Consider the following 24,603-nt stretch of genomic DNA (forward strand, 5'->3'; position numbering starts at 1 on the left):
ATCTTTTGAGAGAGGAAGTATTGTGGAAACAGAAGTCTAGGGAATTATGGTTAACTTGTACTGATCTCAACACCAAATTCTTCCATGCCTCAACTGTTTGCCGTCGCAGGTATAATTCTATCTCTAGTTTGAAAGCTTCTGATGGTACTAGGCTATGTGGTAGAGATAATATTGGCTCATTCCTGGTGAATCATTTTAGTACTCTGTTTTCCTCTACCAATCCTAATTTTGATGATAGTCTTTCTGAGCTGGTGGAAGAAGTTATTACTGAGGAAGAGAATGTTTTGTTGTGTTTAATCCCGGATGAATTTGAGATTTTCTCTGCTATCACTGATCTTGGTCTCAATAAGGCACCGGGTCCAGATGGGATGACTGGGCTTTTCTATAAGTCTTACTGGCCGATTGTGAAATTGAGTGTGATCTCTTCGGTCCAATCCTTTTTTAGGGGTGGTTATATGCTTAAAGAATTCAATCATACTAACATTGCTCTCATCCCTAAGGTTGATAATCCATCCTTGGTGAACCATTTCAGGCCTATTAGTCTCACCAATTTTAACTACAAGATTATCTCTAAAATCTTGTCCAATAGACTCAAACCTCTCTTACACAAAATTGTGTCTCCTACTCAGTCAGCTTTTCTCAAGGGAAGGTCCATCCATGATAATACTATTTTAGCTCATGAGTTATTTCATACTATGAAGAAGAAGCAGGGGAATGGTGGTTTGATGACTTTGAAATTAGATATGGAGAAAGCTTTTGACTCGATGGAATGGGAATTCTTGCTGAAAATCCTTTCCTTACTTGGGTTTCACACTACATGGATCCATTGGATTAGACAATGTATAACCACTTCCTCATTCTCTATTCTTTTGGATGGTGCGCCTTATGGAAAATTCTTTCCCTCCCGTGGCTTAAGGCAAGGAGATCCCATCTCTCCTTTTCTCTTTATATTGGGCTCTAAGATTCTTTCTAGGTTAATTTTACGGGAAGAGCAATTGGGTCACTTACATGGTATCAAAATGGCTAGATTGAGCCCTCCTATTTCACATCTGTTGTTTGCGGATGATGTGATGATCTTTTCTCGAGCCAATGTTCGCGAAGCTAATGTGATTCTTAATTGTCTTTCTACTTATTCTCGGTGGTCTGGTCAGTGTATTAATTTGGCTAAATCAGTAGTGTTTTTTAGCAAGAATTGTCGACCAGCCTCTAGAGCTTCTATTAATGGTGTGCTTCATCTTGCTCCTATTCCAGCAAGGGCCAAATACCTTGGTATTCCTCTTTTCATGAATCGTAAGAAGAAAGATACTTTTATTGAGCTTAAAGATAGGATTTTTGCTAAGATTTCGGGTTGGAAAGCGAGACTTCTTTCTCAAGCTGCTCGAACTACTCTGTTGAAATCAGTTGCCAATGCCATTCCCACTTATATTATGTCTCTTTTTCTCTTGCCGAAGTCTCTTTGTGCTGATATTAATGCAGGTTTGAGAAAATTTTGGTGGGGTTTTCCCCAAGATAAGAAACATAATCTCTCATTTCTTTCTTGGGAGAGTATTTGCAAGCCCAAGGCTCTGGGTGGGCTTGGGATTCGCTCTATGGAGTTTATGAATAATTCATTGCTGGCTAGATTGGGTTGGAAGATGACTATTAATCAACCTCTTCTTTGGGTTGAAGCCCTCCGGGGCAAGTATCTTGCTAATGGTATTTCCTTTTTAAATGCCCCTTCTAACCCTTTGTCTTCTTGGCTTTGGAAAGGGTTGCTGAAAAATAGGGAGCTGGTTTCAAAAGGCGCTTGTATTTCTATTACCAATGGTGGGAATGTTGGCATTTGGGACTCGCCATGGATTCCTTTGCAGCCTGGTTTTAAGCCCAAACCGAATCCTAACTTGGTTGAGCTTCCTGATTTTTGTGTTGCAGATTTGATTTCCTCTGAAGAAAGGTCTTGGAACAGACATCTTCTGCAGGATCTTTTTGACTCGGCTTCTGTTCAAAACATTCTCTCCATTCATTTGCCGCAAATCAACTCTTTTGATAAGTGGATTTGGGCTCCTTCCTCAGCTGGGCTCTTCACTGTTAAATCTGCCCATGAGCTCTCTTTTTCTTCTGGTGGTAGGTTGTCCCCTTTATCTTCAGAAGCTTGGCATGCCCTTTGGGGTTTGAAGCTGCAAGCTAGACTGAAGCATCTTCTATGGAAGATTGCTTGGAATATTCTACCTTCTCGGGGCAATATTGGTCGTTTTGTGACCATGGCTGCCGTGGATGCTTGGGTTTGTCCCTTTTGTAAAGGTCCCCTAGAGACCTTGTCCCATATTTTTTTGAATTGTGACTTGGCAAGGATTTTATGGAGATCCTCTCCGTGGCCTCTTAACACTGCTGTTTTTTCTTCTAGGCCTATTTCAGATTGGATTCTTGCTATCATTTATCCAGTTGATTGGCTGGCTATTCCTAAGGATGAAGTTAGAAGTTTTCAATTATTTGCTGCAATCACTTTGGATCATATTTGGTTTTCCAGGAATAAATTGGTTCATGAAGCTTTACAACCTGTTCCAGCCAAAGTGATCAAGCTTGTTCTCTCTTCCTTAAATCTTCATCTCTCTGCATGGCAAGATTCTGCTCTATCTTCTCTTTGGGTTCCTCCAAAGCCTGGTTGTCTTAAGGGCAATTTTGATGTGGCCATAAAGGACACTTTTGCTGTGGCAGCTGCAACCATTAGTGACTCCTCTGGTAATATTGTATTTGCGGCTTCTAAGAAGCTTTCTAATTTGGATGTCTTACAAGGTGAAGCTACTGCAGCCCTTCTTGCTACTAGATTGGCCATTTTTTCAGGTTGTGACAGATTCCATCTTGAGGGGGACGCTCTTCTGGTTACCTTGGCTATTAACAATCCTTCACTTTTTGAGTCTTGGAACTTTGCTTCTATTGTTTCTGATATTAGGCTAAATTTATCATCCTTTCAGAGTTGGTTTGCTTTGAAAGTGTCTAGATGTGCCAATTACCGTGCACATGATTTAGCTAAATGGGCCGCTTCCAATCTTGTTTTTGGAAGCATTCCCACAGGATCTCCCATTCTTTCTTCCATTCGGATCAAGAGTGGTAAAGATCCTTCCCTGTAGCCTTTTACCCTTATTCAATTAGAAAAAAAAAAAAAAAAAAAAAAATCAAACTTCCAATTATCCCGTTTTATTAGGATTTTTTGTTAAATCTTTATCAAAATTTCCAAAAAACCATATTTTTTATTATAAAAACTTGTAAAGATTAAGGCTTTTTTTAACATATTTGAAATTTTTTTATTTTTTATTAAAAAAAATTAAAATTGGTATTTTGAATATTTCGACATGATTTAACATAAAAAATTAATTGAATGAGATAACTGAAAGAAATTGAAAGCTCGATATTCTTAATTGTAAGTTTTTAAACTATAAGATAATGTCAAAATTAGTGAAAGTTGATGCGGGTTCCGTAAAATTTCCCTATAATATGTATAGCATTACTATTTAGGATTCCGGGTTTCAGGGTCGAGCTAGTTTTGGCTAATGAACTTTGCATGAAGGATACCCATCGGAGATGGGTTGAGTGCTTTAATTGAGTTGCAGAATGAAGAAAATACCTTGAAATTGAAGGCTGCAGAAGCTTAGAGGGCGCCCCGGTCTTGGATTTACACGAAGATATTGATCTCTCCTCTTGCATGAACTCATGGAATAGAGCTCTGCCAAATGTTCTCTTTCTTTCTTCCTTTTTCAATGGTCTTTTCTGGAATAACCTATCTCGTTAAATATTTTTTGTTGGGTGCCTCCAGAGCATTCTATGCAAACAGAAATGGGCTAATTGATGAATTTACTAGAGGCAACCCATTAAAGGTGGATGTCTTCCTACGTCGCAGGAATGTTACTATTAGGATATTGCCAAGGATGAAGGTGATCATAAAGACAGACGATTTGCATGAAAGCATCTCTTTGCAGTAGTTCCAGATCCCAGGAAGTTCTGCAGTATGCACCATCTTAGTGTAGGATTAAAGCCTGATTCTAGCAGGAGCGACAGGAATGAAGAAACAATCAAATCAAGGCAGAAATTATGGCCAAAAATGGAAGAAAAAAAAATTTGCTCTGTTCCCAGTAAGGTCTTCATAGAAACCTTTGTTTCCTGCGCAATCTTTTCAGCTAATAGAGCAGCAAGTCTTGAGTCTTCGCCTATAATTTCTTCAGACTATGTAGTGAGTTCCCATTTCTTACAAAAAGACTCGATTAAATATTGATTGGACTCACAAAAGACGTAATAAGCATCCACGAGCTAATAATTGAAGCAATTGAAGCAATTCCTTCAAAAGATGCTAGTTACTACACAACATTATAATTTCCTTTTAAAGAAAATATGCATTTTAGGGCTTTACATAATCATGCTGTAGTGACCTCGTTGTTGTCTAATAATCTTCTGATCTTGATGGCGAAAACAAGAAAGGCTTGGGTGGCACTTGCAAGTATTCAAGGCTCCCTTCAAACATATTTACAACTCTACTCATTGGTGGCCGATTTGAAGGGTCAGTTTGTATGCACCATAAACTCACTATTATCATCTTCCTTGCACTTTCGTGATCCTCTTCATTCATAAGGCCCTGCAGTCCTAGATCTTCATCTTGTTCAAGGCGCTTGTAAATCCAATGCGGAAAAAATATTTCACTGGTACTATCATTCTTGACATCTATTCTCCTTCCCCTAACCATTTCAAAAACCATCATTCCATAACTATAAACATCTGACTTGTGAGATACTCCTCCAAAATTTCTACAAAATACTTCTGGAGCTATATATCCTATAGTCCCTCTTGCACCCAACATTGATATGATACTCTTTTCTCTAGGGCATATTTTTGCAAGGCCAAAATCAGAAATCTTTGGGCAGAAGCTCTCGTCCAAAAGAATATTATGAGGCTTTATATCAAAATGCAATATTCGTGTGTTGCAACCTCTATGTAAGTACTCTAATCCTCGAGCAATGCCAAGTGCAATCTTGTATAATGTCTCCCATTCCAATTGTCGATTAGCCTTTGAAGAACTTTCTTTATATATGAACTTCTCGAGAGATCCGTTAGGCATAAACTCATAGATAAGAGCTCTTTTAGAACCTTCAAAGCAAAAGCCCATAAGAGAGACAATGTTGACATGGGAGGTCCTACTAATGCTTGCAACTTCATTAATGAATTCCTCTCCATTACCACTTGATTCTTTCAAAACCTTCACTGCCACAAGACATCCATCGTCTAACTTTCCCTTGTAAACACTACCATAACCTCCTTCACCTAATTTATCTATAAAGAAGTTGGTCATTCTCTTGATTTCTGAATAATTGTATCTTCTAATAGCAATAGGTCCATAGTTTCTTAAAAAGTCCTCGACGGCCTGATGGTTTAGACTTTCCTTCTTCCAAAAATAAATAATTTTATTGGGTAAGTACTTTCTCCTAAAGTAGTAGATTACAACCATCACAGCTCCAATTCCAACAGATAAAGCGGCTGTAATCAAAGAATAGACATTAATAAGTTATGTGGTGCATTGTCCAGAACCTTGTTAAAATTGCATTTTCTTGTGGTGACACCAAACATGAAATCGGAAAAACTGTCAATTGCAGGTAGAGAAAGAAAATCATGTAACAATTAACGCAACATTGAAGTTTGATTGAAGTGGTATCTCACCTACTGCTGTCGCCAGTATCGTTTTGTTACTCCCTGCAACAGAAGATAGAAACATAAAAGATGTTTGTTAAACAGTGAAGATTGAAGTGAAGCAGCTAAATTGGGAGCCTTTGATCAATCCCCAACAGGGTTAGTAAGAAAGAAATGTCAAAACTTTATCGAAGTTTGTAGAGTTTGAGTTGAGGGCCTTGAGGCTATTTTGTTCTTCTAACTTCTTAAAACCATTTGATCATATCCCGGTCATTCTTGTTAAAATATTAACTTAATAATTAAATTAAAATATTTTATTAACTTCATTTTTTTTAGATAAATGGTGGTGTAATATGATATTAGAGCAACAATATTGAGTTTGAAACTTGTCTTCATCATTTACTTTTCATTTTAACTAAATATTTTACGCCTTAGGTCTCACCTGTTAAGGAGAAGTTTAAGCTTATAGGTGAATCACCTCTTCTGTCCACTTAAACGTGTGGGATAACATAGAACATTGACTTTTACAACTTCACTAACAATTCGTTTCTAACCTATCATTCCACGAACAAGCAGACATGCTAAGCCGGATCAAGTTGCTTTAAATCTAATCTAAGAGCATTTCTAGTACCTGCATATAGATCATAATAGCTAAATATAGCTATTATAAGTTATTTTACCTTCCATAGTGAACTTCATTGTAGCACTTTGAAGTCTCTTTTTTAATTATTTTCTCTCCATTCTCATAAAAAAAAGTACATTGAAAAATAATATTTAAAAAAAGCAAAGAATTGTGTGATAGTTATTCGGTTGTAGGGTTGGCAAGTCAGGTTCGGAAGGACTCACCTGCCAACCCAATAAAGACAAACCCGAACACAACCTATTTGACCAGTTAGCAACTTCTTAAAAGCACCGCACAATAAATTATTTAAACCTCACTTTATTCTATTTAAATATAACTTTTGTTATTTTTATTTTTTATTTTTTAATTCTCAAAAGCACTCATATGAGGGAGAAAAGAGAAAAGAGAGGAGAAAGGAAAAATAAATATAAAAATATGTGGAAAAAAAAATGAGATAGGAAAGAAAATTGTTTCTCCAAATATATAGTATAAATCTGAACAAGAATTATAAGCTCAATCGGTCGAAAATTACGCTTCATGAAGAGAAAAGTCACTAGTTCGAATCCTTATTTTTTTCCTTTTTCTCCCTTTACGTGAACATATTAAAAAAAAAAAAAAAAAAGCTTGATAAATGAAAATTTGTATGATTTTTAACCAAAATTTAACTAAATCACATTTAGATCAGGCCATTGCGGATGCTTGGGAGAAAAGTATCGAGAGAGAAAACTGACCGGGGATACTACAGCGAACATGGTGAGGTCTATCGGCGCAGAAGCACTGGAAACGGACGTTACTGTTGTTGTCGAGCTTGGACCCACAAATCCCTCCACTATCCTCGCAAATACTGCAGTCGCTGGCCTTCCATTTCAGCCAAAACCCATTTCCCAGGACCCCTCTAATCTCATCGTGATTCTCACCCCCATAAGCAGCAGCTTCAACGGGAGCTACCACCCGAGTTTTGCACTTGTTTGACACGTCCTTCAGCTTCGGGTCGTCTTCAGACAGGGCCAGAACCTTTTCCCCATAACAACCGTCATAAAACTGTAAATCACCTGGCAGTGCCGAAGAGTTGTTGCTGAAATTATAAAGCAGAACTAGATTCCTCTGTTTTGGTGCTAGCTCAAATCGGACAAGAGGAAAGGATATGTTTTTTATTAAAGGAATGCAATCGGTGTTTGAATTAGAAAAGATAGCGTTTGAGACGCGAATGGTCTGGTTTTTGTAGAAAATTTTGTGGATGGAGTAGTTGCTATCGACTATGGTGAAAGTGGGTTGGCCATTGATGTTGCAAGAGATCGGGAATCCAGGGTGGCCACAAGAGTAGTTTTCCCGCTGGGTACCTTGGATGAAGAAGGGGAATGTTAGGTTTTGGCCATCACCACAGTTTTGGGGAACTCTGCACCTTAGGAACTGTGGGTCGTCCACACCACAGGATTTTCTGACTAGGAAGGAAAAGAAGAGGATGCAGATCATGTGGGTTATCATTGGAGAAATGGGTGATACAAAGCTTGCCTCTTTCATTTCTGAATCTTCAAACTGTGGAGGGGAATAAAGATTAAAGAAGATAGAATATCACAATCTGGGGAAAGGGTGGGGTATTGAGGAAATTAAATTAGTGGAGTTACTCGTCCACTGGATTCTTGTGCTTTTGAAACAGTTTCAATTAGCACTGATTAGTCTGTTCAAATTCCATAGCAATTTCATACATGACCATGTTTTTAATGTTTTGCATCATGCATCAAATATCTTCAGCCTTCTATTATAACAAATCACCGCTTATTCTAAAAATTTAAATTGATAAAAGTTGAAAACAATGTTTAAGTTTAAAAAACTTACTTTGATACATGTTTAATCACAACTATGTCCCGGATTGAGTCTGCACTAAGCAGATATGTTCTATAAGCTAAATATTAGGCATGAGTTAGCAGATGTAGACGACATAGAATTTCAATGTAAGATTTGTTTGTTTTTGACTTTTATGTCATGTAATCTTTCAGCTTCAACATTTGAATTTTAAAGTTTTATGCTCTATGATTATAAGAGCTTTTATGTTCTTTATTATTCACCAATGAAATTGGAATGAATTTCTCTTTTAAAAAAAAAAAAAATCACAACTAATCTAAACATCTTAAACTAATATGAAATCATTTAATTAATAATTTAACCAACAGTTAACTTAACAAGCCTATAACGGACGGTTAATTTCACTTCCACACAAAACATGAGACTGCTTTCAAAAGTCTACCAATTCACGTTAACTGCTAAAGTCGGCCAAAAAGGTCTCCTAGATTGAGATGATTGAAAAGCCAGCAATAAGAGAAAAGCAAAACATTGTGGGAATAAAACATTGGACTATAGCACCAGAAAACTATCAAAAAGACACGAAACGAATATTATTGGGCCCACAGTGGTCATTCATAATAACGTTAATCCCATAAGATAAATCTTGCATAATTTCATAGTAATTATAGATCTTCACCCCAAGTCAATGGGATTTATCCTGATTTATTAGTCCAATTGGAAAATGACACTACACATTAGCAACGTTAAGTGATAGGCTTTTAGTACGGGCATAATAAGTTATAGGCTAGTTGCTGCTTAAACTTTCTATTAATAGAATGCTAAAACTATCTTACATTATTTGCGGATATTACATATACATTTGATGCAACATCGTTGTAAGATTCAAACAATTGCTGGCCTACGAAAATGGAGATTTCAACAAAAAAAAAAAAAAGAATTAAAAGGTAAAGAATAGGGTAAAATAATATAGGAGCTATGCCACTTTAACTCCACTGGGGCGTTTTCCTTCCATTGCGTCCTTCTTATTACGACAATCAGCACAAAGGAAAGGCCCTTGCCAGGGCGTTGAGCTGGTGGAGAAGATGCCTCCAGCATGAACGGAGATGCCCTCACTTGGCGCAAGGTCTACTTGGCATACAGCACACATGAAAATGCCAGATGTCGATTGGGTCGTCGTCTCATCATTTCCCAGTCTGCAAAACATATGATAATTATTTATGATAGTAACCCAATAATTAAACAAAACATTCTTATAAGATAAGAATTCATATTATAAGAAACTGAGCTATATATGAGTATAAATCACTCAACTGAAAAGCCAACCGAATCAAATGATTTTATTTCTCATTTAGCATCACCCTAAAGTTTGAAATTATTTCTCTTGATATCTTTTCTACTCAAGTACACACTGAATTCAAATTTTGGGTCCGATTCTACTACAAGTGGGTTTGGTTTGACACCAACCCATGGCCTAACTTAACCAAGTCACCTATCATACTTCCCCACTTTGAAACTGGCCGTTTCAACAAAATTATGATATCATTGTAAATGTTAAAAACGTGATGATATTTTTGTTTCAAAATAAAGGCACCACATCCGATTAAGCAGTAAAAGAATTAACAGGGCACGGGCTTCAAGTCCTTGAGCATCTAAATCCGCTAAGATATTATAGTTTGAATTTAGGATACTGGGCCATGTAAAGCAATTTGCATCTCACAAAGAAAACATGTTAGGTTATTGTTGGTTTGGACCAAAAGAATTAGGCCATACCAGCAAATATCCTACACAGCGTCATGGCTTCATGGGTAAAAGAGACCACAATGGACATTTCCTTTCTTAAGCAACTTGATTTCGGAGGTTCTTGGATTGGTTAATCCATTTTAAACTTACATTCAGATACAGAATATCTTAAGGGTAGTTTCACACGGACATGAATTTAAAAAAAAAAAAAAATTGACGGCTCTTCTACAGAGTTCACACCATCATGGGCATGAAGCAAAGAGTTTTTAAGGCCTATATCAATGCAAACAGTGTTAATCATGTGCTAACCTGAACTTCATACGGCATAAAGGGTTTTGTGGGATTATGAAAGGCCACTTATTTCTTTTGGGGCACCCCACCCCTTGGTGAAGGTGGGATCAAATTTCAGGATTCTACTACCAGCTAAGCTAGCTTGCAATTTCAAATATGGTAAACACAACCAAGTGAAAAATTCAATTTGAGGTAGCACAATTCAGCATAAAAGCAGAAGCAGAAAGGTTAATTGGTGGCTCATAGAAAACAATATCAAAATTTAAAAACTTGTATAAGCATAGGTCATGAACCAAACATATTTTTAAAACTGATTTCTACTTAAACTGCAAAACCTCATTTCTACTCTTTGTATGAATAGAACAAAATTTGACGTATTTCCCCTAAAGAATCGATCACATACATATCAATCTTCTCAACAAAAGCATTGTGCACATATAGACTCCAAGAGCATTGTCAATAAGGTCAGTAATGTGTTAGTCGATGCTATTTCATCATCATGGATTTATGAAACTTAACCTCATAAATAAGATATAATAAATTAAAAAATCTGTCTGCCCCCTTCCATTATTCTCCATCCTAACCTTTTCCATTATGCTAGAAAATTGTTGCATATAGATTTCTTCTTTTCACACACAAAACCTACATTAACCAATTCTAGCATACATATAATAGAGCAAATTTCTAAAAGAAAGAGGCTGCAAGAAAATCAGCAAGCCATTCATAGTTGTAAGCTTAATAGATCATTCAAAAGTCAATTTTTTGCAAAATAAGCATACTGACCTTTCGGCAAGCATTGCTGAGCCTTCTTCAAACAATTCTTCCACTATACCTACAGCTGATAGCTTCTTTGATAGCTTATTAGCAGAACTGTGGGACCTCTTCATGGAAAATAGAGCTCTCAGCCTGTTCTGTTTTTTAGGAGTTGAAGGCTGTACCGAATTATCAGGAGGAATTATGTCAACAACTATGCAGGTTGTATCATCCTTCAAGCCCCTTGTCCTTAATGCTTCCTAAAAAATAATCCATCAAGTACAATATAAATTAGCATTAGATTAGCGTAACAGTACCATTAGCCCTGGTTTATGCTAAACCATTGACCAGAAGGGCATGGTAATTCAAACAGGACTAGCCAGAACATATAGCAAAGTAATGAATTTACACCACCTTCACAACTTGTCTAGCAGCAAGTTCAGCAGGCAACCCACGACAAGATTTTGCAGCCATTTCCGAGGATAGGGCATCCCAGATACCATCAGAAGCAATTATAAGTCTCCCACCTGCTTTTGATAGCTTTTATGTAAAAGAGGAATGTTAGAATTCACGATGAAGACGGCTACAGTGCATATACTTCACATTGATAAAATAAGTAAAAGAAACTGTGAAAGAATTGGAGATAAATGAGTAAAGACCAATACCTTCACTTGTTTGACATATGGGATTGGCACTATGTACTCTCCCACATCCATGTCTCCAATTGACCTAGAAAGGCATAAACCCCCCGGCCAACAACGGAGGGGACCAATCTGCAATGATTAAAAATCACATATTACACAATGTAAAATAACAAATAAACATAACTGGAGGGAGGAACATCTTTAACGTTAAGGCCATCAAATTAGAGTGAAGGAAATTCCTTTTTTTTTTTTTTGGAAAAGGAAAAGAAAAAATAAAAGCACCTTACCTCAGCACCCCCCAAAATACTAAGCCTCCCCACTTCACCTCCACTTGCAGTAACACGTTCCCTCCTGCAACCACGAAGAACCACTTACTAAGTGTATCCAGGAAAAATTAATAAATCCAGGCTTTCAAATAGATACACACTCTTCAACATTCTCTTCAAGTCTATGATCAACAGTTAAGTTGGAGACAGTGCCACCCTGAGTATCCAAAATACAACGGGAGTCTCCAACAGATGCAACAGTCACAGTCCATCCATCAACTATTACAAATGTAGCTGTGGTTCCAGATGTTTCTCCTGGAGATAATCAAATGGGGATAAGAAATAATTAGTTCATCATCACGCATAACAAATCTGGCTCGAGACTGCAAATAAAAAAGAAAAAGAAATAAAAGGAGGCCAAATTACATACCTCTGCTCTGGAATTCCTTGTCGGTCTTCACAAACCCAGCAACCAATGCACGAGGTAAAGCTTGAAGCCACTCCTCACGACTAAGTCCACGGGGGATAGCACCCAACACATGATTCAACAAATGCTCCCTTGTGAAAATGGCAGCAGCATTTCCATTGTGCCCATCAAAGATCTGAATATCAAAGAAAGCAATAACCATCATGCTGGAAAATAAATCCATACCTATGCAAAATTCATATGTGCACACAGCTTAATAATACAACTAATAACAACCAGGACATGTGAAAACAAGGAAGAAAATATATTCTTGAACACTGATTGCCAGTAGTAACCATGGAACGTTGAAATGCATTAATTACCAAAAACATTAATCTTACAAATTGTGAAAAATACAATAAAACTTAAGAAAGGAGAGAAGCACTATATATTGAAGAGCATTGAATTGTAGTATGTAGGTCGAAAAGTCATAAAATCAATGCAAACATCATGGCTCAATGACATACAACACAGCTGAACGACTGGGTACCAGTCAATGTGAAATTGCAAAATGGAAAGGATGAGTATTACCGCAAATACAGAGAATGTTGACGATGAATTCCCCGGGACTCGCTGGCAATCAGTCTTAATCAGGAAATAATCCTCCCCTTTCCTAGACTGTGCCGCATTACCATATCTCACAGTGGGCTTCTCCATCTTCTCACTCCTCATCTCTCTGCTGATCAGTGCAGCAAGTGGCACAAGATTATGACGATGGCGCCTCCCTTCCCCCGACGCCATATCTTCCATGAAAACAAAGTCTTAGGCACAAAACCTTCAAGCTATTGTGTCCGTCTCAAAAGCATATTAAACTCTAATACCTAAAGACCTTATGATTATATATAGTCCAACTCAACCAAAATGCAAATTGCTTGGAATCAATAACCTCTCTAAGAATCCAAACCCAGTATCCTCCTTTGTATAATTAACACGAAAACCAATTCAAACACAAAAAATTCAAACTTTTCCAAATCAGCCTCAAGATTTCAAACCTGATCTGCATCCATAATTGACAAAACACTGATCAATGTTAATCTAAGATCCAAAAGACAAAAAAACCAACCTACAAATCCACATCAAAGAACAAATACATAATATAAATAAGCAAGTGCATACGCATAGACACATTTGATCATTCAACAACAATAAACCTTAATGCTATGCCTGGATACCAATAAAGAAAGTTTTAAGCTTACATTCCAACATAAACAAGAATCCTCAGGTTTCCAGAGAAAAGAACAAAATTATATTCCTTCTTTTGTTTTACTCTTCGCAGTTTTCTTAGCCACCAAACAGTGTACAACGAGAGAGAGAGAGAGTTACCCGAGAGAATTAGCGAGAGAATGCCCGAATGCGTATCGAGCAAAGGCAAACGCAGATCTAACTGCGACACTAAGCAACAACACCAAGACGAAGAAGCAGATTAAACAACTTTTATACCAACAAGAAAATCAACTGGGAGACGCAACGCGTATTGATGACAAGGAATGAACTGTAAGACCCCCACCCCCAAATGCTCCAATTAAACAAAAAGTATTACCTTTAGAGACAGAGAGACACAGAATAAAAAAGGCATTGAATTTCTGAGGTCAGCTTCACAACATTTTCCTCCACCAAACACCCAACAAACAAACAATTCTTGGGCAAATTTTTCCCGGGAAAAAGGAAATGGCAGGAGAATTCGCGTACCGATCTAGCTTTTCATTCAACGAAGGAAAGAAAAAAAAGCACAGAAAGTGGCTTTTGCTGACTGTAAATCAATCTGTCCTGTCCTCAATCCCACATTTCTCAAAGTCGGTTTACCAAACCCCTCTTCTTCCCCAGACAAAAAAAAAAAGCCACACTTTCTAAACTTTCCCAGGACAAATACAATTACACTGAGAAAAATATTTCAATATTGTTTTTTAATTAAGCAGCAGAATCTCTATGACTATAAGCACAGCTAAGAATAGGATGATTATACAGTTATACTAATACAAGGCTAAGCCTCGAACACTTTATAGCTTCTACTTAAGCACTACATCAGAATAAACTCCCAACAAAAAAAAAAAAATTATAGTGAAAAGATTAAGGGAAAACTTTAGTTTAGCTCCCTGAGCTTTTACGAATTTGATAAACTCTTCAAATTTTTAAAATTTTCACTTTAGACTTTTGAATTTTCAATTTCTCTCAATTCGTTCCCATCCGTCAAATTTTAAATGTTACATGACGTTTATACCATTGACTTTTGTATAAAATTTCAACTTTACCCTTAATTCTAAAACTTTTTTATTTAAAAAAAAAAAAATCATGAATATTTTGATATTTTTAACAACTAAAATTGACTGAGAGGTTTACATTGAGAGAAATTGAAAGTTCATTGGTCCAAAGTGAGAGATTTAAAAGTTTAAAAATGTTTGTCAAATCACACGTGAAAGTTCAGGAGTTAAAGTGAAGTTTCCCAAAAAATAATTTAATGAATTGTTTATAATAACAGTTTTAATATAAGATTATTATGCACTTCAAAAAAAAAAAAAAAGATTATTATATTAATATGAAACCAAACCTCTAAACGTACACCAAATTTTGAATTATCCCACATTAAAAAACTAAATTAATAAAAAAATTCAAACCTCTATCACCACACATAATGTTTAAACTTTAAACAGCTTTAAAAAAGAGGGGCTATAAAGTATAAACCCCATTTTTTTTTTTTTTTTTGGACTATTCAGGAGGGACAAGTGGCCCTACAACCTTTTTCTTAAATTATTCAAATTTCACAAAGATTCTACAAATATATTATGCAAATGTAGCATGGGGCTAATAATCTTTAAATTTTTCTTTTAAATAATAATTTGTCCAAATGCTATTGATTTATTTATGTCACCTTAAGTTTAGGGTTATTATGGTGCGACGAATATATCATTTTTCTAACAAGAATTCACTTAAAAACTCTCTTTAAAAATAAAAAGTCACTAATATGAAAAGATGAGCTGTGATTTTTGGCACACCAGCGTGCTTAAACAGTAAGCACGTCGGTGATAAAATGTTATTTTATTTTTTTTATTGTTCAAATATTATTTTAATAATATTTTATAATATTTTAACATCAACATATTTATTGTTTAAGTACATCGGTGTGCCAAAAATTACTATTCATAAAGACATTAATTAAAGGAGATTTATTAAATGCCGGAAAGAGTTATTTAGGAGATAAAATTAGTATTGATTGAGTGCATTTTAGATTCTTGCTCGAGGAGAAGAGACACGTGGAACGGCCTTTGCATGTGTTTCTGTGATGGCAATGATGTGGACACGTTGGGTGTAGGCGCTGCAGAGGGGGTACGGTTGCACAGTTTACTTTTTCTGCGCCACTGTTTTGTTTATTTATGGTGGTCCCCGCGCCACAGTCAATGTCTTTGTTGACGGAGAACCAAACCCATGCCATCATCGGCCCTACCAAATTGTGCGGTTGCGATTACTTCTCTGAGGTTTGCATTTCCTTCGTTCATTATAATACTTCGTAAAAAATAAAAACATAAAGCGGTGCTGGGAGGCGGTGGCCGCCAGCCCGGCAGTGGTCGCCAGCCAGGCAACTGCATGGGCCGTTGGAGATCATCATCCCCTGTAGGGTAACAATTATAGAGTACTTTAAAAAAATTATTATTATTATTTTATCAAATTATTTCTTAATTTTCAACTTTTACAAAATTCTAAACCGCTGATATTTACGAGACGCACTTCATTCTTAGAGTGGTGATAAAAAAAATTTAATATGTAAATTTAATTATTTAATAGTTAATATAAAAATGACACGGAACTATCACACATTAATTTATGAGAGACTTGTACTAAAAGTTATAATTTATCGTCGCTCATTAGAAAATCTGTTCATTTTTTAACAGATTTTGGTTTAGATATTGTTTGTTTAAAGAGCATTGGCGATCATATTGCAGTGATTATCTACTATAATTTTTGGAGTAATGGAGTTCAATCCTATGTTTTGTTAAACAATATTGTAAAAATGAGATTTGATTCCAAGTTTGTCGCATGATGCCAAAAATCCATATCTGTTGAGCAAGTTGGCATCTCCAAAAGGAAATGGACAAAATTTAATTTGTCATACTCTTATCCTTTCCTATGTATACAAGCCTAAGGATAAAGAGGGAATTTACCAAAAAAAAAAAAAAAAAACCCAAGAAAATGGAGCAAACTACATCTACGAAATCAACATTGAGGTACTCAAGTATAATTGCTAAGTATTTAATTAAGAGATAAAGTAAAGTATCACATGGTGTCTAAACTCCCCCACAATTATATGTATATATAGGGTAGGATAGTAGCCCTGAAAATTATAAATAAAAATATGTAAATTATCTCATGGATCCATGCATGCTGCATCATGATGATCAGAGAGAAAATATATATATTAACAATCTCAAAACACTAGTTACTTTTGCCTCGATTAAGCAATTATACACGTAGCCTGAGCTTGGCAAGAGCCAAACGGGAAGTGGGGAAGAATATGCCCTTAAACACTTCAATACAAAATGAAATGAAATGAATATTGTTCATGCACCTTCCATGGGTAAGCAACAGATCAACCTATTTGTAGATCACACTCTCATCATGTTAAATTATTATTGATCTCAAATCAAAAGATATATAATATTGGAAGTCAAGATGTTTATCATTTATATTAAAAAAACTTAAACCCATAAAAACTAATTAATTTAATAATTTAATTAATAGTCTAACCGTTTCAATTACTACATCAATGATCTTCTTCAACCTAGAGCTAAAGTAAAAGCAATGTGCCGTCATGTCGATGCAAATTTTTGGATGACCGGATTGGCAACGAGGCTCTCGCAAATAAAGAGAAAAAGTCAACAAAATCTATGAGGAGAGACTGAAAAAACCTTCAATGCGATATAAAGTGGGCCTCTAACTAATTTATTGCACAAAATAGTGTTTTATGAGTGATTATGCTATATATCTATATATCATACTAGCATATTGGCAACTTGGGGAGGAAGATATTGCAACAATGACTTAGTTTGCACTTAGGCAGATGGATAATAAATTGCAGACAGAGACATTGTAGTTGTGTATTATTGTAGTCTGGTTGCGTGTTATGCATCTCTTTGACTAATGACTTTTTTGCAGAGACTAAAATTTGTGTTGCTTCATCTTATAACGGTGCTTTAACTTGTGAGAAACACATATTTTTCTTATACGTTATTAAAAAATAAACATGTTTCTCGAGTATAGAGAAATAAAAAAGAATATAGACCTTAGACTTCTTTATGTTTAGGAAAAAAGAAATGGCTCCAACGACTATCTGTTTCTCTAGTTTTCCGAATATGTTAGAGAGTGCATGTGCAAACCCTTTGAAAGTGTGAGTATATATATATATATATCTATATGAGAATCCCAGTGAATCTAATGTAAATAACAGAGGGGCACATACTCCAACGTGTAGTTATAATCATCTTACCACAGCCTTTAACGAACTTTTTTTATTATTTTTTTCAAAAAAAGAATTTGTTTTGTTTACCTTCTGTCGTATTGTGAGAATTCCGAAGCCAAGTTAGGTGGTCTTGGATCAATCATCACGTACGGTCAGGGTTCGATGCTATGAAATGAATGCACGAGAGATATGGGCCCTTCTCGGCCCTACATATTCAAGACTCGAGAGTCAAGAGGCAACCGAGATAGCAAATCCTGATGAACAATGAACATACGCAGCACCCGCCCTTCGAGGAGTTATCTGCTCCAGCAGGGGGGATACAGCTGTCGGTGCATTGTACCAAACATTGTTCACTGTAAGGTTTTTAATTTTTCCTTTTCTTTTCTAACCAATTAAGGAAACACAAAATCAAGAGCGTGTGAGCTCCCAACGATAAGTCCAAGCAGAAATATCAGTACGTGCTAGGGCTAAGACAGGGATGAAAGCTTCTCACACTAAAAAATGGATGGAGAATATTTTTTTCTTAAATTTATTAACTGTATCATTTGATAATGGGAGATTAGAGCAACTGAGAGCAGAAAGGGTGAACAAGAAGAGGGCAGATTTGGAATGATTTTAAGGATGAGGTTCTAGAAATTAAGCTGGTTAAATTTTATTGAAATTTAGACAACTTAAAAAATAGGGTTGCGGAGCCTACTTGTTCTTAGCAGACAGGCCTTGCACTTTAAGTAAAGGTAGCTCACAACCTTGCTTGATCTCTTAAAATGAAATTCAAGCACCCTAATTTCAAGGGATCCCAATCTTAATTTTAAAGGTAGTCTATCGAATAAGGACCATCGATAATGAATTGCATGTAATTCAAACAATACCACCGAAAATGGGTTGTAGGACTCACTTGCATAAGATATCCTAGGGTGTGGGAACACCTACTCAAAGTAAGTGAACCCGCATCCTATTCTATACGAGGCAATATAATTTAAGCAGCCAATTATTGAGAATCCCAATACTACAGTCCTTAAAACATTTTCTCTTTTTTGTAGAATATCATAATTTCAAACTTCTTAAAAAAAAAAATTCTGTTTTTAATCTTTTGGGGTCGAATTCCCTTAAATTGAAAGAATTTAAGGGATTATAGTTTAGTGGAGTTTGTAGTTACGCTACTTCCAATGGCTACTCAATTCAATGCTGAAATACAAGATCTACTTTCGGACTCCGTGAGCTCCTATGCAATTTATTTTTAAATGGAAAACAATAATATTCTTTTCTAAGACATTCCTGTAATTGAGTGGTTGTTTATTTGCCATGTAGTTTCACCAAACTAGGAGACTGATTTATGAGCAACAAGTAGCAGTTTGATAATCTAACATTGCTTCTAGTAGATGCTACATGTCTGATGTCCCTGAAATCCTAGACAAATTGAGAAAGTTTAGGGGGCAGGGTTGATGATGCAGCATCGAGAGTAACCATTTCCATATGAGAAATGATATACGAACTTTCACTTTTATATTCTCAACTACTTATTTTCTAACAGGATAATTGCATATACAGATTTAGCTTAGGTGCTATAAAATAATTATAGTATTTATGTTGTAGTTCTTTTATTGATTCAGATTTAGAGCATGTTTGTGATTGAATTAAGAAATATAGCTTTTAAAGTTAAAAACATGTTTTTCTTAAAAAAACTTCATTTTTAAGATTTTCTCAAAAATGTGTTTTTGATCATTTTTAGAGTGAAAAAAAAAAAAAAAAAAGTGCATTTGAATTTCTTCTACCAAATATGCAAAAAAAATTGTTTGGCACAATTTTTTAGGCCTTAAAATATAATTTTTACCCTCTTAACCTAATCTCAAACAAGTTCTAAGCATATGTCATTATAGTGAAAAGCTGACATGACAATTACCATCTTAAAGAGTAAATACTTAATAAAAGTGAAAGATTATGTAACATTTTTTATTTTGGTATTAAAACCAATGCAACTTTTGAGGACCAACCCATATCCCCTCCCACCGTACTCCTTAAAAATACTCAACTTGAATACATTATTCGTCGAGCTCAAACTCGACTCGAGCTCGAGCGGAGTTTTGGATGTATGTTCGAATTCAGCTCGTTAAAATCTAGCATTGACTAGATTCTCGAGCCGATCAGGAATTGAGCTCGAAGTTTTGTAAGCCTGCAGCCAAACGACAAGATGAGCCCAGCCCACTTTAATAAGACAAATGCCAAATATTTCTATTATAAGCAGACACAAACGAAAGCTTTTACTTGGGAGGATTGCTTGTGAGACGACTCAACAGAGTCGAAATCAATTGGGCTAAGTCGAGTGTGGGCATACTATAAGTAGAAGGTGTCCCAATTGGTAGCCTGAGCCTGTCCTACCCAATCTAATGGGGCTAAGCTAATAAGCTTCAAAGGAACCCAATTTATAACAATCCATTTATTCTTTCCCTTTGTGTACCGTTGACTTCTGAGTTTTCTTTTATGATCTCACCAGAATTACAATTTATCACAACTTCATAATAGAAAACCTCAAGGAAGATAAATAAAAATATTAAAAATTACGTGTCCGCTGCCACATGCTTGTACAAGTGCAATGGCAACCTCCAATTGGCCATGGCTTCCGCATGTAGGTTGACAAATCCAGTGTTTGTTACATTTCCACTGCCACACGCTTGTACAAGTGCGATGGTAACCTCGGATTGGCCACAGTTTGCACCGGAGTTCTCATGTAAGTGACCAATCTAGGATTTTTTGACATGTCAACCTCCTCAGGCTTGATCCCTTTAGGTGGTGTCCAAACAAAATGGTGTAACAGGTGACCAAGTATGAACGTGACTAAATTGATACCAAGTTGTACACCAAGGCACGCCCGCTGGCCCGCACCAAATGGAAGTAGCCGAAAATCATGGCCCTTCTTACCAATGTCCTCCTCAAGGACTGCTCGGGGAAAAATTCGGTTTGGTTCTTCCATGCTATAGAATCGCGTGCCATGGCCCAAACATTAACGTGAACATTTGATCCCTTAGGGATGTCATAGCCACCAATTTTGACATCGGCGTTGGCTCGATGGGGGAGCATCAATGGGGTTGGAGGGTGCAACCTTAACACCTCTTTGGCCACACATTGTAGGTAGGGCAAGACAATAAAATCGGTTTCTGTCATCACGCGTTCGAATCCAATAACACGATCTAGCTCCTCTTGAGCCTTGTGTTGCACCCTTGGGTTTTTTATTTGCTCGGCCATAGCCCATTCTACTGAGACTGCGGTTGTGTCCATGCTTGCTGTGATCATGTCCTGCACAAATCATAGTATTCAATTAGGATTGGTAATTTTTAACACGACTCAGGAATTTAACACAAACTAAATATGAAATTATCGGATTATGGTTTAAGGGTCTGATTCGTTTAATTGATTGAGTTGGCAATTTTTAACACAACCCGCGAACCCAACACAAAATTATCAAGTTAAGGCTAAAGAGTTTAACCAGTTTAATTAAATCGATTGGATTATAATTATCTTATATAAATTTATATCTATGCGCTGATACGAAAATCGAGGTACCCAAAGGAGTCCAATGATGGTGTCCTCGCTGAGGTCATATTTGTCCTGCAACGTAAGCAAGGCCTCAACAAAATGGTGCTTGGCACCACCACTACTGTTGTTGCGTGCCTGGGTGTGCTCTTCCATGATAGCTCTAGTGAGTCGGTCCCTCCTTGCCCCATGCTTGGCAAATGCTTCTTCCTCTACTGGAAACATCCAACGAAGCCATGAAATGTGCTCCGCCAAGGCAAGGGATGCGCCAAGCTTCACTCCATTGCCCACGATTGCCTTGAATTCCAACCCTTGCTCGTCTATTTCGCCCTGTGCGTTCACAAACCGCTTCCCAAATGCCAGTCTTGTAATGTTGTTAAATGCCACTGCTCCCAAATATTTCTTCACCAACAAACTTTTCCCATAATTATCTGCAAAAAAAAAAAAAAACTTTTCATTTAATTTTTTCTATTCAAATTAATGTGAGAATTATAAATAACCCCTTTAAAATATAAGGCCAAATAATTGAAGGCTCTAATGAAAACCCTTTCATTTGATCCGACATTTATAAAAGCCTTCTAATCATTTTTTTAGTCGGTCTGTATGAGCGACAACCGCAAAAAGCATTTTCAGTTAAAAAAATTATTAAAATAAGACTTCGCAATAAAATAGATTATGAATATTTTGCAAATAATTTAACTATTTATTTTGAAAGATAGCTAAATTATGACTTTATTTTTTCGATAATTCATATTCAATACTTTATGACTTTATTGTTTTAAAAGAGTGTATTTCTATCTTTTTGCCCGTATTCCCACCTACTAAACCACGACAAAGCCCTTTCTTCGTCACCTCAAAATGATTTAATAAATTCTTTATTTTCTATTAGATTTACCTGCTTTCTTGTAGGACTTGTTGAAATTACCAATCCATCTTGTTGTACCCAAATTGTTTTACCTCTATTATTTAATAGAATAATAGAATATATTATGTAGTTTACTTCTTGCTCTTTGTTTCACATTACATACTTCTTTTTTTTTTTGGTCCAAGTAGATTTCTATCAAGAGGCAGATGAACCATTGAACGACATATAGAATTCTTTAGGGTGCGCAAGTACACACATTTCTTCAAACTATCACTTTATTATTAATTTCTTATCCGATCCTAAGCGAGAGAGGTTACGCCTTCTCTCTAGAATTTATCTTTCTATTTTCTTATAGACAACACCAAGAAGAACTTCAAGAAGAAAAAAAATCTAGATCTAGATTTTTCCTCCTCCTCTTTCACGGTAGCAATGCTCAGTGTCTTCTCTGTAGACTCCACTAGTCTTCGTTTTTTGAAGATTGCTTTAGATATAGTTTGTTGATCTAGATCTAGATCTAAATTCAGATCTAGTCTCTTCAACCTTAGATCTGATCGTCTTCTTCGGCCAAGACGTATCTTCCAAAGGGCTGTCTATGATGCTGTGCTCCTCCGTTGCTGCTTGTGGGGTTTTTGTTTTTTGTTTGTCCTGGCCTTCGGGTTGAGGATGTAGTATATTGGTGTAGGGGCTTAACTCTTACGGTCAGATTTTTAGTTTTTAGTTGTTTTTTATTTTTGTTTTGTATTTGGGCTACCCATGTCCTAAATCTAGTCTACTCGATCTATTCAAATACAAAACAAAAATAAAAAACAACTAGAAACTAGAAACTAAATAAAAAACATCCTCAACCCAAATATCTAGAAACTAAAAATACAAAACAAACTAGAAACTAACAATCCATACAAAACAAAAATACAAAATAAGCTTGAAGTGATTTTTATGACTTTGTCATTTTGTTTCTAGTCATAAAAATGACTCTAGGAGACATGAACTGGATATTTTTCAGTCCATTCCCAAGAAATTTAATAAGTCATATTTCCTCATTAAATGTTAAAACATGATTTATTTTTAACGCTTAAATGAGATGAACGACTGATATTTATAAATTTGAAAATCTCAAATTTAAATGGAATTTTAGGGTATCTCAATCTATCAAACACACGTAATTAAGCACGTATCTCCATGTAGTAATAATAATAATAACAGATTTATAAGTACCAAAGGACGAGTCAAAAAATTAAAAAGGAAATAATCAGGAACAAAGAAAAAGAAAGTCAACATTAATAGTTTACATGTAGAGAAATGTTATTTTTGCATCTCCTATCGATCTAAAGAAGTAGATATATATAGCTATAACAACAGCATTTGAAAAAATAAAAAATAAAAATAAAAAAATAAAAAAATAAAGAAGAAGAAAAAAGGCATACCAGGATTGGTGCAGTCGTTGAAAATGGATTCAACCATGCATGGCTGTGACCTCATCTTCCCTAATGGGTCTAAGAGCCTCGAGCCTTTTTGGCGAGAAAAGCTCAAGGGTGCAAACCTTCCTGACCTTCACATAGTGAGGTCCATAATCTGCCCATATAAGGTCTTTGCCATCCCTGCTAAACTTAGCAGCCGACCTACTTCTATGCCTATTGGCCAATTTTTGGTCATGTTTCTTAAGTACTTAGCCAACTCCGAGTTCGACACGATCACGTTCAACGTGGAGCCAAACCACACCGATATAATGGGGCCGTATGTGTGTGCCCACTCGGCAAAGCACCGGAACCTCACCGGCTTTATGTCGAAGAGATTGCCGACGATCGGCCACGGGTGAGGCCCCGGTGGGAGCTTGAATCTTAGCCATTGGTAGAGCTTGTATGCATGGAGGAGGACGAGAAGTGAAATGGGTATTAAAGGGAGAGACATTGGAAAAAATAATTAAGGAGAAAGGCATTGGCTTATTTTCTTAATTAGGCTTAAGCAAACGAAATGGTTGGAGAGAGGCTGATATATATAATGAGAGAAAGAGTTGGTGAATGGACATTGAGCATATGAATCACATGATCATACCAGTAACTTAAGCCTGAAGCATGGAATTTTTTGAAAAAAGTAACTAATTATTTAAAAGAAAGAGAAAAATGTTAGCGCAGGGGCTTCTGTGGAATCACAAATGAATTGGCAGAATTGCAGGCTGCAGCACATTATCTGCAGCAAATTGTCCTAGGGAAGTGTATCCGAAGGAAATCATCTTCCACCGCCCAAATAATAATAATAATAATAGAAAGACGTAATGCCGGCATCATTTCTATTAAACGACCATAATTTACACCGCAAAATAATCATTCAAATAAAGGAAATGGGTTACATGACATCGTACAACAATAACGGAGTGGACATCCTAACAACAAAGTCCAAACAAAAAAGGTAGTATAAACAAACACAAACACAGAAATAGTAAACAATGGTTTCATTCATAATCTTAAAAGAATCATAAACGAGATGAGCTTTTCTAAGGCCGCATAAGGCGATAATAAATAGCAAAATG

At 36.1% G+C, this 24,603-nt stretch overlaps 2 protein-coding genes and 1 pseudogene across 3 annotated transcripts; all 3 read right to left on the reverse strand.

The window, feature by feature from the left end:
* Positions 1-4,045: 4,045 nt before the first annotated feature.
* LOC132184997 (LEAF RUST 10 DISEASE-RESISTANCE LOCUS RECEPTOR-LIKE PROTEIN KINASE-like 2.1) lies at positions 4,046-7,860 on the reverse strand. The gene is made up of 3 exons (XM_059598808.1): positions 7,003-7,860; positions 5,680-5,712; positions 4,046-5,499 (listed from the first exon to the last, which is right to left on the reverse strand). The coding sequence occupies exons 1-3, from the start codon at positions 7,790-7,792 to the stop codon at positions 4,412-4,414; spliced, it is 1,911 nt and encodes a 636-aa protein (XP_059454791.1). The 5' UTR covers positions 7,793-7,860; the 3' UTR covers positions 4,046-4,411.
* A 1,002-nt stretch (positions 7,861-8,862) lies between these two features.
* On the reverse strand, positions 8,863-14,190 carry LOC132185012 (probable protein phosphatase 2C 15). 2 transcript variants are annotated; one of them, XM_059598837.1, is made up of 10 exons: positions 13,775-14,190; positions 13,558-13,626; positions 12,766-12,977; positions 12,199-12,370; positions 11,930-12,083; positions 11,790-11,853; positions 11,524-11,631; positions 11,273-11,398; positions 10,889-11,118; positions 8,863-9,267 (listed from the first exon to the last, which is right to left on the reverse strand). In XM_059598837.1, exons 3-10 carry the CDS (start codon positions 12,973-12,975, stop codon positions 9,048-9,050), a joined length of 1,284 nt encoding a protein of 427 aa, XP_059454820.1. In that variant the 5' UTR covers positions 12,976-12,977; positions 13,558-13,626; positions 13,775-14,190; the 3' UTR covers positions 8,863-9,047. The 2 variants fall into 2 exon arrangements, with proteins under 2 accessions (XP_059454820.1, XP_059454815.1); XM_059598832.1 differs by having other exon boundaries at positions 12,766-13,231.
* Positions 14,191-20,330: 6,140 nt separating this feature from the next.
* LOC132185002 (cytochrome P450 98A2-like) lies at positions 20,331-23,984 on the reverse strand (annotated as a pseudogene).
* Positions 23,985-24,603: the final 619 nt, after the last annotated feature.

This window comes from Corylus avellana, chromosome ca1, assembly GCF_901000735.1.
Source record: "Corylus avellana chromosome ca1, CavTom2PMs-1.0".
Classification (NCBI taxonomy): Eukaryota; Viridiplantae; Streptophyta; class Magnoliopsida; order Fagales; family Betulaceae; genus Corylus; species Corylus avellana.

What these genes read in the sequence shown, in the direction of transcription:
- LOC132184997 (XM_059598808.1), bottom strand. Translation starts at nt 7,792, where the DNA reads ATGAAAGAGGCAAGCTTTGTATCACCCATTTCTCCAATGATAACCCAC. An exon ending in TGTTCGCTGTAGTATCCCCG is followed by an intron (nt 5,713 to 7,002) that starts GTCAGTTTTCTC and finishes CTTCTGTTGCAG; the next exon opens with GGAGTAACAAAACGATACTG. An exon ending in GATACTGGCGACAGCAGTAG is followed by an intron (nt 5,500 to 5,679) that starts GTGAGATACCAC and finishes CTTTGATTACAG; the next exon opens with CCGCTTTATCTGTTGGAATT.
- LOC132185012 (XM_059598832.1), bottom strand. Translation starts at nt 12,984, where the DNA reads ATGGAAGATATGGCGTCGGGGGAAGGGAGGCGCCATCGTCATAATCTT. An exon ending in CTTGAAGAGAATGTTGAAGA is followed by an intron (nt 11,854 to 11,929) that starts GTGTGTATCTAT and finishes TCGTGGTTGCAG; the next exon opens with GAGGGAACGTGTTACTGCAA. An exon ending in CTGCTAGACAAGTTGTGAAG is followed by an intron (nt 11,119 to 11,272) that starts GTGGTGTAAATT and finishes ATTATTTTTTAG; the next exon opens with GAAGCATTAAGGACAAGGGG.